This window comes from Cetorhinus maximus, chromosome 11 (assembly GCF_964194155.1).
Source record: "Cetorhinus maximus chromosome 11, sCetMax3.hap1.1, whole genome shotgun sequence".
NCBI lineage: Eukaryota > Metazoa > Chordata > Chondrichthyes > Lamniformes > Cetorhinidae > Cetorhinus > Cetorhinus maximus.
Window position 1 is genome coordinate 63,767,182 of NC_135889.1, and position 13,436 is coordinate 63,780,617.

Consider the following 13,436-nt stretch of genomic DNA (forward strand, 5'->3'; position numbering starts at 1 on the left):
AACTGGCCTGTAGTTTGCCATTTTCTGTCTCCCTCCTTCCTTGAATAAAAGTACTACATTAGCTATTTTCATAACCACTGGGACCCTTCCAGAATCTAAAGAATTTTGGAAGATTATAACCAATGCTTCTACCATCTCTGCAGCCATCTGGTCCTAGGGACATGTCAGACTTTAGATCTAATAGTTTCTTCATCACCTTTTCCCTAGTGATGGTGAATGTTTTAAGTTCCTCCCTCCCGTTAACCTTTTGATTTTTAAGTATCTACAGGTCTTCTACAGTGAAGGCAGACACAAAATATCTGTTCAATGCCTCTGCCATTGCCTTGTTTTCCATTATCAATTTCCCAGATTCAATCCTTAGAGGGCCAACACTAGTTTTAGTTACACCTTTCCAACTTAAACATGTGTAGAAACTCTTACTGTTTATATTACTAGTGAGCTTTCTTTGATGCTCAACTTTCTCCTCCTTTACTATTTTTAGCCATTCTTTGCTGGTTTTTAAAATCTGACCAATCTTCTGACCTACTACTAGTCTTTGCAGATTTGTACAGCAGTTCTTTCAATTTGATACTATGCTTAATTTCCTTATTTAGCCATAGATGATGCATCCTTCTTAAATAGTCGTTCTTTCTCACTGGGATAAATCTTTGATTGTTATTAAATATCTCCTTAAAAATCTGCCACTGCAATTCTACTGTCCTACCCTTTAACCTAGTTTCCCAGCTCACTCTGCTTCATACCTTTATTCAGGTTTAAAACACTAGTCTTAGACCCACATGTTTTCCCTTCAAACTGAACATGTTATGATCGCTGTCACCTAAAGGCTCCTTCACCCGTGAGGTTATTGATTAACCTTGTCTCATTGCCGGGTTTAGAATACCCTGCTTCCCCCCTTGGCTCTAGAAATTACCGCTCTAAGAAATTGTCCCGAATACACTCTATGAGCTCATTTTCCAGGCTACCTTTGCCAATCTGATTCATCCAATATATTTGTAGATTAAAGTCCCCGTGATTATTGAGGTACCTTTCTTAAAAGCCCCATCTATGGTTCCAGGGGTGAGAAACTTCAGTTAAGAGGATAATTTAGAGAATCTGGTGTTGTTCTCCTTAGAGAAGAGAATGTTTAGAGGAGATTTAATAGAGGTGTTCAAAATTATGAGGGGTCAGGATTGAGTAAATAGGGAGAATCTGTTCCCATTGGTGGAAGGGTTGAGAATCAATTTTGTGATTGGAAAAAGAACCAGACATGACATGAGGAAAAACATTTTACATGCATTCAGTGATTAAGATCTGGAATGCACTGCCTGAGTGTGGTGGAGAGAGAGATTCAATTGTGGCTTTCAAAGGGAAATTATACAATTATCTGAAGAGAACAAAACAACAGGGTTATGGGGAAAAGTCAGGAGAGTGGGACTAGTTAAATTGCTTTTGAAGAGAGCCAGCAGACACGATGCGCCGGATACCCTCCTGTGTTGTAACCATTCTATGATTCAATAATTATCTTGTGGTCTTTCTTCCCGAAAACATATCTGTAATTCTATTGAAGTATAGACCTTTTAAGAAAGCGCTAACTGAATTTATCCACCTTTTAGCATAGAGAACTGAATAGGATACAGAAATACAAAATGTATTTCAATGGCTAGGCTATCGGGTCTTGAGCCCTCTCATGATAAATGGTCTAGTGTTCTGTTCCCCATTCACTACGACCCTCTTTGCCGGTAACTTCACACCCTCAGTGTAGTGGCGCTGGGTCTCGTTTTTCGACAGCTCAAGTCATACTTCAATTACTTCTCCTACACGGGTAAGTGGTTTGAGCAGTTGTCCTCTCACATTGGTACGAGGGCCTGGACACAGTGCCCTCCCTCCACTAATCCCCGAACTCGGGGAGAGAGAAACGGTGTAAAAGGCTGGGGAGTCCGGACACGGGCGTTCACTGCGACACGACCACAGAGACGGCACTCCTTTCTCGTCCCGGGTAGCGAGGGCTTTAGCTTACGACACCCATTGCGCGGCGCTTCGCCACGGCTCCCCGTGCTGATCCAAGCGGATACAGCCGCCTGTCCCTGGAGGTACAGGGAGTTGCTCTGCCCCCAATCGGTAGACACTGAATCCCGCTCTGCTCAGTGAGCTCAGCCGCAGCTTCGCGAGTTCCTCCCGCCGCCGCCGCCGCAGCGCATCGGCTTCTCAGAAGCACTGACGTTAGCGACAGCGCCATCTTGAGAGGCCAGGAAGGATCAGCGAGTTGGCGACCTGTTTAACCATAACTCCGGCGGCAAGCACCACAGCATAACCGGTCAGTCGGCACCCCGCCATCTCGGTTCCTACCGTGAAATCCGAGTCACTCCTCCCTCAGTCTCTGTGCTGACTTTACCTGAAGGCTGCGGCCACCATTGGCTAGGCCACAATCCGGGGCCTCGAGTAGATACTGCAACCCCCACATGACGCGTGCGCACCAGCAAGAACCCGTCAGAGAGCGGCTACCGCGCAACCTAACCTGATAGCACGGAGCGAGAGGGTGGGCATCTGGGCAATGATTGACGTCCACGTGGACTAATAGTAAGGTCGTATGTCAGTTTAAGGGGCGGGATGATGTGTATAAGCCAATCAAAGCTGCGGGCGCGGGACTGAATGAATCATGTGTGGTTGTAGCGGTTCAGCGCCTGCTGAATGAGGACAACGTTACCACCAACCGAGGCCCAGAGTGAGATCGTGAGCGGGTTAAACCATCAAATCGGTGCCCGGGACAACGGCCCACTGCGTCTTTCGGTGGCCTCCTCCAGTTTGGGGAGCTGTAGGGCGAACGTTGTTGGGCGCAATGTGAGTTTTCTTTACTGGCTTGGAGACGGGGACTTGTCTGGTATTTTCTTACAGCGTCTGTATTTGCTTAAAATATGTTTCAAAATTCATGGGGGAAAACGTATTTAGTTTATTGGGTGGGGGTGGCGCAAACAAGTCAAGAGGTTCTGAGTAAACGTTTGCTTTCGTTTCCATTTCCAAACTTCGGGTGATGAACGACTTGAAGTGATCTGGCAGCTTAACCAAAATATTCCAGTCCCATCAAAGTGCTACTTCAATTTGGATGCAGACTGACCCTAGAGATAATACCAAGAGTTCATCGCAGGCTCAACAGCTAAATGCTTCTTGGAAATCAATGGAGTTTGGTTGGGGTTCGGAGAATCGGGGTGGATTGTGGAGAAGAGGTTGTTGATAGCCATCCAAATATCATGCATGATTTAACACTAAATCCATAATATTTCCTCTTGTAGTTACGTTTAGTGATGTAATCGTCAGATTGCTGAAATTTAAGCATGAGATTGAAGATTGAAATAGTTTCCCTCGGTGAATATCATTGGTGCATTTTGTTTTGTTGGTAAAGTCCTCGTTGGGCCCTCAACGATATTGAAACTTCAAATATAATTTTTAACTCTTAAAAACTTTTCTTTAAAAGTGCTACTCTTAATAGAGTAGTTGAAGTATTTTCTTCAATGCAAATCGGACAGAAGAGTGAGCCTAACTGGTCAAATTCTTTTTGTTATGACGGGGTGAGGTTCTGTTGTGTTCCAAGAGCGGCTTGCAGTTATACAATATTAACGTAGATAACCATCCTAAGGTGCTTCACAGGAGTGTCATCAAACAAAATTTGACATGAGCCACATGGGTGATATTAAGACAGGTGACCACATGCCTAGTCAAAGAGATAAGTATGGAGGAGGAGAAGTTTAGGGAGGGAATTCCAGAGCTAGGGGCCAAGGCAGCTGAAAGTACGGGTTGCCAGTAGTGGAATGATGAAAACTGGGGATATGCAAGAGGCCAAAATTAAAGGAGCACAGAGATCTTGGAGAATTGTAAGGCTGGAGGAGGTTACAGACATAGAGAAGGGTAAAACCATGAAGGAATTTGACAACAAGGAAGAGAATTTTAAAATTGAGTCGGTGCTGGACCAGGAGTTAATGTAGGTCACTGAACACAAGAGTGATAGGTGAACAAGACTTGATACGAGTTAGCATAAGGCAGCAGAGTTTTGAATTGCCTCAAATTTACAGAGGGTGGAAGATTGGAGGCCAACCAGGAGAGCATTGGAATAGTCAAGTCTAGAGATAACAAAGCATGAACATCTTTTGAGCACCAGACTAAGCAGGAGTGGAGTCATAGAATGGTTATAGCACAGGAGGAGACCATCCAGCTATCGCGTCTATGCTGGCCCTCTGGAGGAGGTACGATGTTCTGTTTGTGGAAGTAAGCAGTCTTGGTGGTGGAGTGGATAAGTGCCACAGTTGCAAGCAGTCTGGTTCAGCCTCAGACAGTGGCCAGGGAGAAGGATGGAGTTTGGTGGCTAGGGAATGGAGCAAACTTCTGCTTATCAGACAGCAGTGTGACAAATCAGACAGTGAAGGAGTCAAGAGAGATGGTGAGGTAGAGTTTGGTGTTACTAGTGTACAAGTTATAACAATGTGTGGTTTTCTATTGAAGTTGATTAATTTAATCAATAAATATATATGTTGTGGTTACAAATTATATAAAATTGTTGAGATAGTGTAGTGTAAAGAAGCCTTCTGTAAAGGTTTGAATTTATTACTGTATTCTGGTCTTGGAAGTAGTTTCAGAAGTGACTAAACTTCCAAGATGTTACTCCAAAAATAGTCAGAATGTTATAACACGGAAATAGTCTGCAATGACTGTTATTTTAGATGAACCATCTTGTTCAATTTCATTCTTTTAACATTCTCCTTAACCCTTAATACTATATTCCTTTTTTTGAGAAGGTCTCTAATTCCCCTTTTTAACTCTATCGGAAAAGAACCCAAACCCAACTCACCTTAACCATAATCCCTCATCCTCTAACCTATAGTCAATTTCCTGTACTGCACCATTCCATTACTTTTATATCCTCCCTAGAATGGGTGCCCAAACCATACAAAATGTTCTAGTTGTGTTCTAACAACCTGTGCAAGTTAATTTTATCTCATTGCTTTTGTAACTAAAACCTTGATTTTTAAAAAAACTGGTTTTCTGTTTTCCTTTTTATGGTTGTATCTATGTCTTATGCACACCTGCACATTAAGGTCCCTCTGCTCAGTCAGTCGATTTAAGATCTTGGCTTTTAAGGTGTATTTCATTTTTCAATTTTTTTTTTAAAATGCTTTCGACATTGAACTGCATTCAACCATCCTGCTAGTCCTGTCTATGCCCTCTGACAATCATTCGCAATCCTTATCATAATTTGCCAAATGCCCAAATTTGGTGTCAGCAGCAAGTTTAAGTATTGCTCCTTCTATTACCAAATACAGATAATTTACAGATTGTTTGTTTTCAGATAATTTGCAGATAAATATAGTAAATATAAAAGCAGACCCAACATACACCTTTGGAATGCCACTCACTCTATATTTCCAGTCAAGCACACTTCATTCTGCTCTTATCGTTTGCTTTCTTTCCTCCTTACACTTCGCTTTCTGTCCTCCAACCGCTTCTGTGTCCATATGGCCACATTATCCTAATTCCAGTGGCCATTGTCTTTGCCATGAGTCTCTTCTGTGGTACTATGGCCACTGCATAATCAGTTCTTTTTTCAAAGAATTCCAGGTTGGTCAACTCTATTTATCCTTTAGAATCTAGTGCCACTAGCCCTAATTAATTACTCTTTCTCCCAAACTTTTATTCATTCCAACTAATATTATGGACTTCAGTAGTTTACCAGCAACTGATAATTAGCCTACCATTTCTTAGTTAACGTTATCTCCTTTTTAAAAATGTGTCATATTTGTCACTCTCAAGTCCTCTGGCACATTTCTTCCCACGTAACTTTGGAAGGTTCTAGTCAGAGCCAGCCTGAATGCTTTCATGTGCAGTCACAATATTGATATAAAATGCCCTTTTCCTCTGATTTCACAATATTTTATACACTTATTTGGAAAACATACTAATATTGTAATTTCTCTATGTTTGACATATTAGATGACATTTTGGACATCATTGCGTGTATGTGTGTGTGTATGTATCATGTTATGCTTGTCTAAAAGTAATGTCTACCATATTAGTTTCTGATTGGCTCAAAATTTCAATATTCATAAAACAGCAACAAATCACAACTTGAACAGATAGGAACAAACAGAAATAGAAACATTAAACTTGAATTTCAAGGATGGGCAGTTAGCAAAAGCTGTCAGAGTACTTTTTTTAAAAAAGCTAACCCGTCAAGTTGCTCCACTTCTTAAAAAATCCTTCCAACTATCTTGGATTCTGCTCTAAGCTGCAGACCCTAGTAGGTTGATAAGATAACAACAGTAGATTAATACAAAAAAATGATTTTCCCTATCTACACAAAAGCATTTTCTATGTTAGTGTATGTAACTTTTTTTTGATGGAATGCTGCACCTGTGTAAGAATTCTGAACTGAGAGTATATGCTGGTCCTTAAACTTCACCTTCAACTGAAGAAACTAGTCATGATAGAAATTGCAGCTTGTAGCAGGGGTTTATAACTGCTAGAGATTTTTATGATCAACAACAAGACTGACATTTGCAGTTTGTAAGCTTCACCCATTCTGATTGAGAATAAGTATTCCGTCAAAAAAAAACCTCCCAGAAATTATTTTTAGGGCAATGAAAGTAAGTGGATTTTTTTTGTATAAGACATCAAAATCCAGCTAACCTATAAACTCTTCAGCTACTTTGGAATAATTGTGTTTTTTTAGGTTAGTGTGATCAAAAGATTGTTTACACCATGTTACCATTATAAAAAGCTTTAAATAATGCTCAATTTTAAGCTCGAATCTTCATCTTCTGTAATGCATCCTCAGCGGCTACAGCAAATCCCTGCGTTTTATATTTTTACACTGAAATCGCAAACATAAATGGGTAACAACTTCTGGAAACACCTGTTGTCAAAGCTTGATTGGTCAGAGTCTTGATCAAAAAGAAGTTTTATAAAAAAAGAATTTGCTTCAATGAATTAAGTACTGTTGCAGAGATATTTGGTAAAGAAGGAAAATGCAAAATATTTACAAAATATTTATATATCTCTTTGCCTTCACTACAAAAGTCATACCTTAACCCATGGACAATAAAGAGTGTCTTTCCCCAAATTACGCACTGATTTCATTAAATAACATTATTTATCTGCATACACTGGGTAAGGAAAACTGCCTAACTAATGTACAAATCTAGTTCTCCAGAGAGTAGTGGTTCTGTTGAACAGATTGGTGGCTCATGCAGTGAATGCTGATTTGATGTATTCCTTCAAGAGAGAACTGGACCTGTTTCTGGATAGATTGGAGATCACTTTGTACAAGAGGTTGGTATTTTAGTGCCCAGTAACCATTAAAAACACTTATTTATATGTCACAGGTCTAATGCTACATATATATATTTACCCTACAGGGAGCAGAATTGAAGCAAGTGGTAAAAGAAAAAGACCTGGCTGTTAGAATTCACCACTTTCTAAAGATTCATAACCAGTTCTGTTAAGCTATAACTAAAACAAAGCATTCTAGGTTGTATTCACAGGACAATTCACCACAAAACAAGCATATCACCTTGTCCTCTTTTTGGTTAAGCCCCAACTAAGAACATAAGAAATGCGAATAGGAAGAGACCGTGTGGCCCCAAAACCGACCCTGCCATTCAATAAGATCATGGCTCATCTATCTCAACTGCACTTTCCAGCCCAACCCCCATATCTCTGATTTCCTCGGTGTCCAAAAAATTAGTTAGGATACTGCATCCAGTTTGATTTTTTTTTTCTCATGGTGAAGGATATTGAAGCTGTTGAAAGGATGCAAAGAAAGGGCACACAATTAAATTCCTAGTTTAAAACATCTTCGATAAATGCAAAAAACTGGGTATGTATATTTTAGAAAAGTATGGGCTGAGATTTTCCAGCCCCCCCTCCCCTCTCATGGTGGGTCCTGCCACAGGGGTTGCAGCGGGCCAGCCAAAAGTCCACTGACTTTCAGCGGGACCAGAAAATCCCAGCCGCGGATTGGGCCGGAAAATCCTAGCTATAGTCTCTAAAATTTGAGGTTAATAGAATAAGGAACAAACTAGAATGTGTTTTGAGGGGCCAGTTATTTCAACTGTACAAGTTAGGGAGAACCACGCATATGGACAGGCAGAACTAGATTGTACATTAGTTAGGCAGTTCTTTCTCCAGAGAGTAGTGGTTCTGTTGAACAGATTGGTGGCTCATGCAGTGAATGCTGATTTGATGTATTCCTTCAGGAGAGAGCTGGACCTGTTTCTGGATAGATTGGAGATCACTTTGTACAAGAGGTTGGTATTTTGTAATTAATCAAGATCCATATTTTGTTCTGAACTACTTTTGATAGCCTTAAGAGGTCATTAGGAATTTTTCTAGATTGTTTTTCCCCTAACTGGCCTGGCTCTTATCTGGCATTTTTCCCTCTTCCAAGAGATTATGTGATTTTCGGTGAGTATAGAATGTCTGTATTGTGATGCATAAGGCATCACAACGATACAGGACCTGGAAGGAACACTTGGTCTTTTCTAGTCCATTACTTTCGTGTTTTTGTAAATGTGAAAGTAAGTTGTTTGCCAAGTCATTAGTACAATTGATATACTGTATTGCAATTTGATAGTTACCATCAACTGCAATAATTGATTTTCACTGATTTATAGAATAGTTTCAAAGCAGCTACATACGTTTGGCATTTTAAGCACTTGTTAACTACCTGAATTGATTTAGGCATACCATAGCAGAGAACCATGTGAAATTAAGTACAGATCTAAAATAATTTCAAGCTGATTAGTATGCTGCAGTTGTGAATATGTTGAGAATTTTAATTATGCCGACGTCTGTAATTTGAAAATTTAAATCCTTCAATTTTTTTGTGGAAACTTTTGGAATAAATATAGTGCTTTTGTTAGCTTGTTTTGCAGTTATTGCTTTGCACTAACAAAAAAAGTTTTGTCCAAGGAATATACATCAAACTGGAGAACTACACACTGACTGTTAACCCTGGAAATCTCAGGCACTGTAGTCCACACTTCTTAACTCATCAGTATCATCACTTTCAGCATGTGGATCAGATGTTCATAGGTGTTAAGACTAATTTCTTCTACCAGCTGAAACAAAAACAGAAAATCCTGGAAATACACAGCAGATCTGGCAGCATCTGCGAAGAGAGAAATAGAATTAATGTTTCAAGTCTTTTCTGGCTCCAGATTCACAGGGAATTATAGTTTTTGTGTGAAATATATTTAAATATTTTCCCACCTATTCTTGATCAATTTGTCTCTGAAGCATTATGCCAAAAATAAAAGTTATTAATGCTTCATTAATCATCTTATTTGCTCTTGCAATTCAAGCTGGTATTTGATTAAATCATTTTTTCTCCATAATCATTGGATTAATGACATTACTAAAAGGTTTGCCCGATGAGTATATTTTTTTACAATTTTTATTGAATTTCATGTGCCTATTCACAAATTCTTATTGAAGAAAGTATTACTGTAACACTAAATATATGCATTAGTAAAAATAATACATGCTGTCAAAATGAATTTCATGATGGTGAATGGGCTAAATGGTTTTGTCCATAAAAATTACGAATTAGCCACAGGTGCAGTGACGGTTTTACCTCTGTGCATTAATTTTAGTAGGATGCATAACTAAGCGTTGTGGCTTAACACTTTCACCTCTTGAGTCAGACGGTTGTGGATTCAAGTCCCACTCCAGAGACTTGAGCACGAAAATTTAGACTGACACTTCAGTCCTGTACTGTTGGAGATAGTATCTTTCAAATGAGGCATTGTCTGCTCTTTAAAGTGGACGTAAAAGATCTCATGGTACTCTTTCAAAGAAGAACGGGAGTTATCCTAGAGTCCTTGCCATTATTTACCCATTAATCAATGTCACAAAAACAGATTATCTGGGTCATTATCACAATACTGTTTGTGGGAACTTTCTGTGTGCAAATTGGCTACTGAGTTTCCTACATTATAACAATGACTGCTTTCAAAAATAGTTAATTAGCTGTGAAGCACTTTGAGATGTCCTGAGGTGATGAAAGATGCTGTATAAATCAAAGCTTTCTTTCGAGGCAACACCTTGCATTTAGTCTCACAATACAAGTAAATGTACTTCATGTGTATATTTACTGAACAAATATCTACCCTCATTTAATAAGAATCCACAAAAATCACAAATGCATGTGCACTCTGCTTTTTATTTTACCATTTTACTAATAAATGCAGAAAATACATACATGCACCATATAAATATTGATTAATGAAATCATTTGTCCAACAATGGTATCTTGTTACCCTTTATTTACTATGCAGAGTTGAAAGTTTCCACATCTGGATTCCCAATTAACCACATAGGGTTAGTGACTAATGCGGGCAACACTGGCCTGATGATTTTAAAGTAAATTTTTGTAGATTTGGTGCAGTTATCAGTATACATTCATCTAAACTCACTTGCTAGAATAGTTTAGTGATTGTATTTCTCCACATGTCCAGTGTTCTGAGAAGTTAGTGTGTTGTATGGGGCACATGTTGGGGAGAAGCACTGTCTATAGAAATGTAAGTTATGCTGTAGCAGTTCTTATTGTTATAAAGATGAAGGGCGTAGTTTGCTTGGAAGAAAAATACTAAGTGCACTTTGCACTGTACCTGTTGCAAACCAAATCGGAGGTTAGTATCAATGCTTGAAGTGCATTTGCTTATTTTCTGACTAAAGCGTAGCATTGCTGCAAGGTGAAGATGATCGAGCAACTCCTGGTGTGTCGGTAAGATTTTGAGTCCACTGCATATTAATTTAATCTAAACAAAAACATAGTCTTCATAGTGTCTAGTTCATGCACAGTGCCATGTTTTCAGTTCAGAGTTAAAATAAATATTTAATATTTAAAATAAATATTTTAACTTAAGATTTTAGCATAGGTCTTGTCATCTTTAATTCTGTCATGTTACTTAAGGAGTTAACAGCTAACTTCACTCAAATTTTAAATCAGTTTAACTTAATACAGTTACAGATTTTGATCACTTTGTCTATATCTGATGTCCAAGGAACGGAGACAAGCCATATGACTCAAATACTAATAACCTGAGAGTAAATAAGCAAAAAACATAACTGCATCATAAATACATAGTCAAGCACCTGTCCAAATAAAATGCATGAGCCCCAAACTTAGAGCATATCAATGAGGAATACCATGATTTTTGGACATGACCAAACGTTATATTTAACAATATGGCGTTTTGATCCATTTCATATGCCACCATCATATTTCTGATGAAGATTACCAATTGTTGCTAGATGTAAGGATGTTTTGTGCTGAAGAATAGGCACCCCATTGAAGCTATATTGGGGCTACAAAAATTAATTACCTGGAAGACTCCCAGCCTTATTTAGGTTCTCTGGGGCACTGTTCATCTCTCTCTTTTCTCTTTCTCTTTTTTCTCTTTCTCTTTTTTTCTCTTTTCTCTCTCTCTCTCAACTGAGCAGTACTATGCAGAGAATTTTAGTTGAATTTTTATTCAGATCATATCTATCTTTTAAACATTCTTGTCCAAAAGAACTTTTGAAAAACTAGTTCTGTTTTCAGCTTTTTCATTGGTATTATACTATGGACTTTGTCAGTTCTAAAATGTAAGATTAAATTAAATTTATTGAATGAAAAATGCTACAAATTTGAATCAAAAGTTGGAAACAGAAAGCCAGTTAGCATCTCTGGGCAGAAAGGGCAGTCAACATTTTAGGTTTCAAAGAAGAAAGTGTATAAAATTATGAGGGGCATAGATAGGGCAGACAGGAAGGAACTTATCCCCTTGGTGGAGGGATCAATAACCAGGGAGCATAGATTTAAACTAAGGGGCAGGAGGTTTAGAGGGGATGTGAGGAAGAATTTTTTCACCCAGAGGGTGGTGAGAATCTGGAACTCTCTACCTGAAAGGGAGGTAGAGGCAGAAACCCTCTTAACATTTAAGAAGTATTTGGACACGCACTTGCGATATCATGGCATACAAGATCATGGGCCTAGTGCTGGAAAATGGGATTAGAATAGTTAGGTACTTGTTTGGCTGGCGCAGACTCGATGGGCCGAAGGGCCTTTTTCTGTGCTATAGACCTCTATGACTCTATAAGTATACTAGCCAAAAAATCTGCTGTCCTTGGCTACAGAAGTCTGTTTTGGATGAGGCCTTGCATAATGTGTAAGGAAGGAGAAACCATCCTCGTGGAAATATGGGGCTAAAATAAAGGTGAATTCCAATATCTTACCCCTAAAATATAACAATTTTGTAAGAATGTCCAGTGTGTGCTTGCATCTAGCGTCCCTGCCTCTAAGCCGGGGTTCAAGTCCCACACCAGGACTTGATGGCTAAGGAAGGTGCATTCATAACGTGTTTGACTATCAGCTTGTAAATCCTTCCAACATACGCCAGTGGTGGGCAGTAAGGGCGGGAGAGATTCTTGGTCAGATGTGATGGAAAGAAATTGGACCCTGTACCATCACTGTCTATAGCTCCAGTCTACAAAATGCACGTAAAAGTATATGTATATATCCATGTGGACTCCTTGGGGGCGCTGGTTGGCTGGACGGCCAGTGTGGATCAGATTGGTGCCAGCAGCACTGCTCAATCCTAGTTCCGGCTGGGTGGATTTGGGACCTGCCTCCTTGCCCTACCCATGGTGGAGGTCGTGGCACTCTGGGTTGGACCTGCAGAGAGCTCAAGAAGAATATTTTCTGCTTGTTTGCAAACAAAAAATGTAACTCCCTAATTTATAAAATAATTAGATCTCATTAAATGAGATGTAGGGGGTGAAGGTTCAAAAAAATGACCTTGTTGATAAGCTTGTTACGTGAACAAATCCTTTATACTGAACATTTTAATGATTATGGCATCTGTTTCTTCTGCAGTAACTACAGCTTGTGCAAAGCATGGGGGTGAAAACACAGCGTCCTCGATGCTTTTTTGACATAACTGTCAATAATCTGCTTGGTAAGGGAAATGTATTACAGTAATTATGTTACTTGCATGAACACACAGACTTTCGATGTACTGAAATGACCATGGGTCCAGGTTAAACTTTTTGAGTTTATTTTGTTGTATTGTAATCACAAGCACGTCACTGACGTTGTTCTTTAAGAATCTACTGTTAGGTTGGAACTTTGTTGCAAGTTCAAGTTGTGTGATTTAAAGGAATGCATACATTTACTGGAAATATATTGACATTTTGACTTTTAGAACATTATAAACATTGATCAAAAAATTATAATGTGCAAGGAAGGAGAAACCATCCTCCTGGAAATATGGGGCTAAAATAAATTCCAATATCTTACCCCTAAAATATAACAATTTTGTAAGAATGTTCAGTGTGTGCTTGCATCTTGGCGTGGAGGAATGGAATATTTTATGACTGCATCAAGCAATCTTGGGTTAGATATAGCACAGGTCAAATGCAGAGAAAAG

The 13,436-nt window shown here is 39.1% G+C and overlaps 1 protein-coding gene across 5 annotated transcripts in view; it reads left to right on the forward strand.

The window, feature by feature from the left end:
* Positions 1 to 2,019: 2,019 nt before the first annotated feature.
* The window catches only part of ppig (peptidylprolyl isomerase G (cyclophilin G)), a 51,129-nt gene continuing 39,712 nt past the window's right edge, over positions 2,020 to 13,436 (forward strand). The window contains exons 1-3 of one of the 5 annotated variants that reach the window (XM_078552117.1): positions 2,020 to 2,293; positions 8,220 to 8,270; positions 12,884 to 12,965. In XM_078552117.1, the coding sequence (XP_078408243.1) occupies positions 12,905 to 12,965 (61 nt within the window). In that variant the 5' untranslated portion in view covers positions 2,020 to 2,293; positions 8,220 to 8,270; positions 12,884 to 12,904. Of the gene's footprint in view, positions 2,294 to 2,501; positions 2,818 to 7,128; positions 7,294 to 8,219; positions 8,271 to 12,883; positions 12,966 to 13,436 lie in introns of those variants that run through there. The other 4 variants (XM_078552116.1, XM_078552118.1, XM_078552115.1 and 1 more) reach the window with 4 other exon arrangements.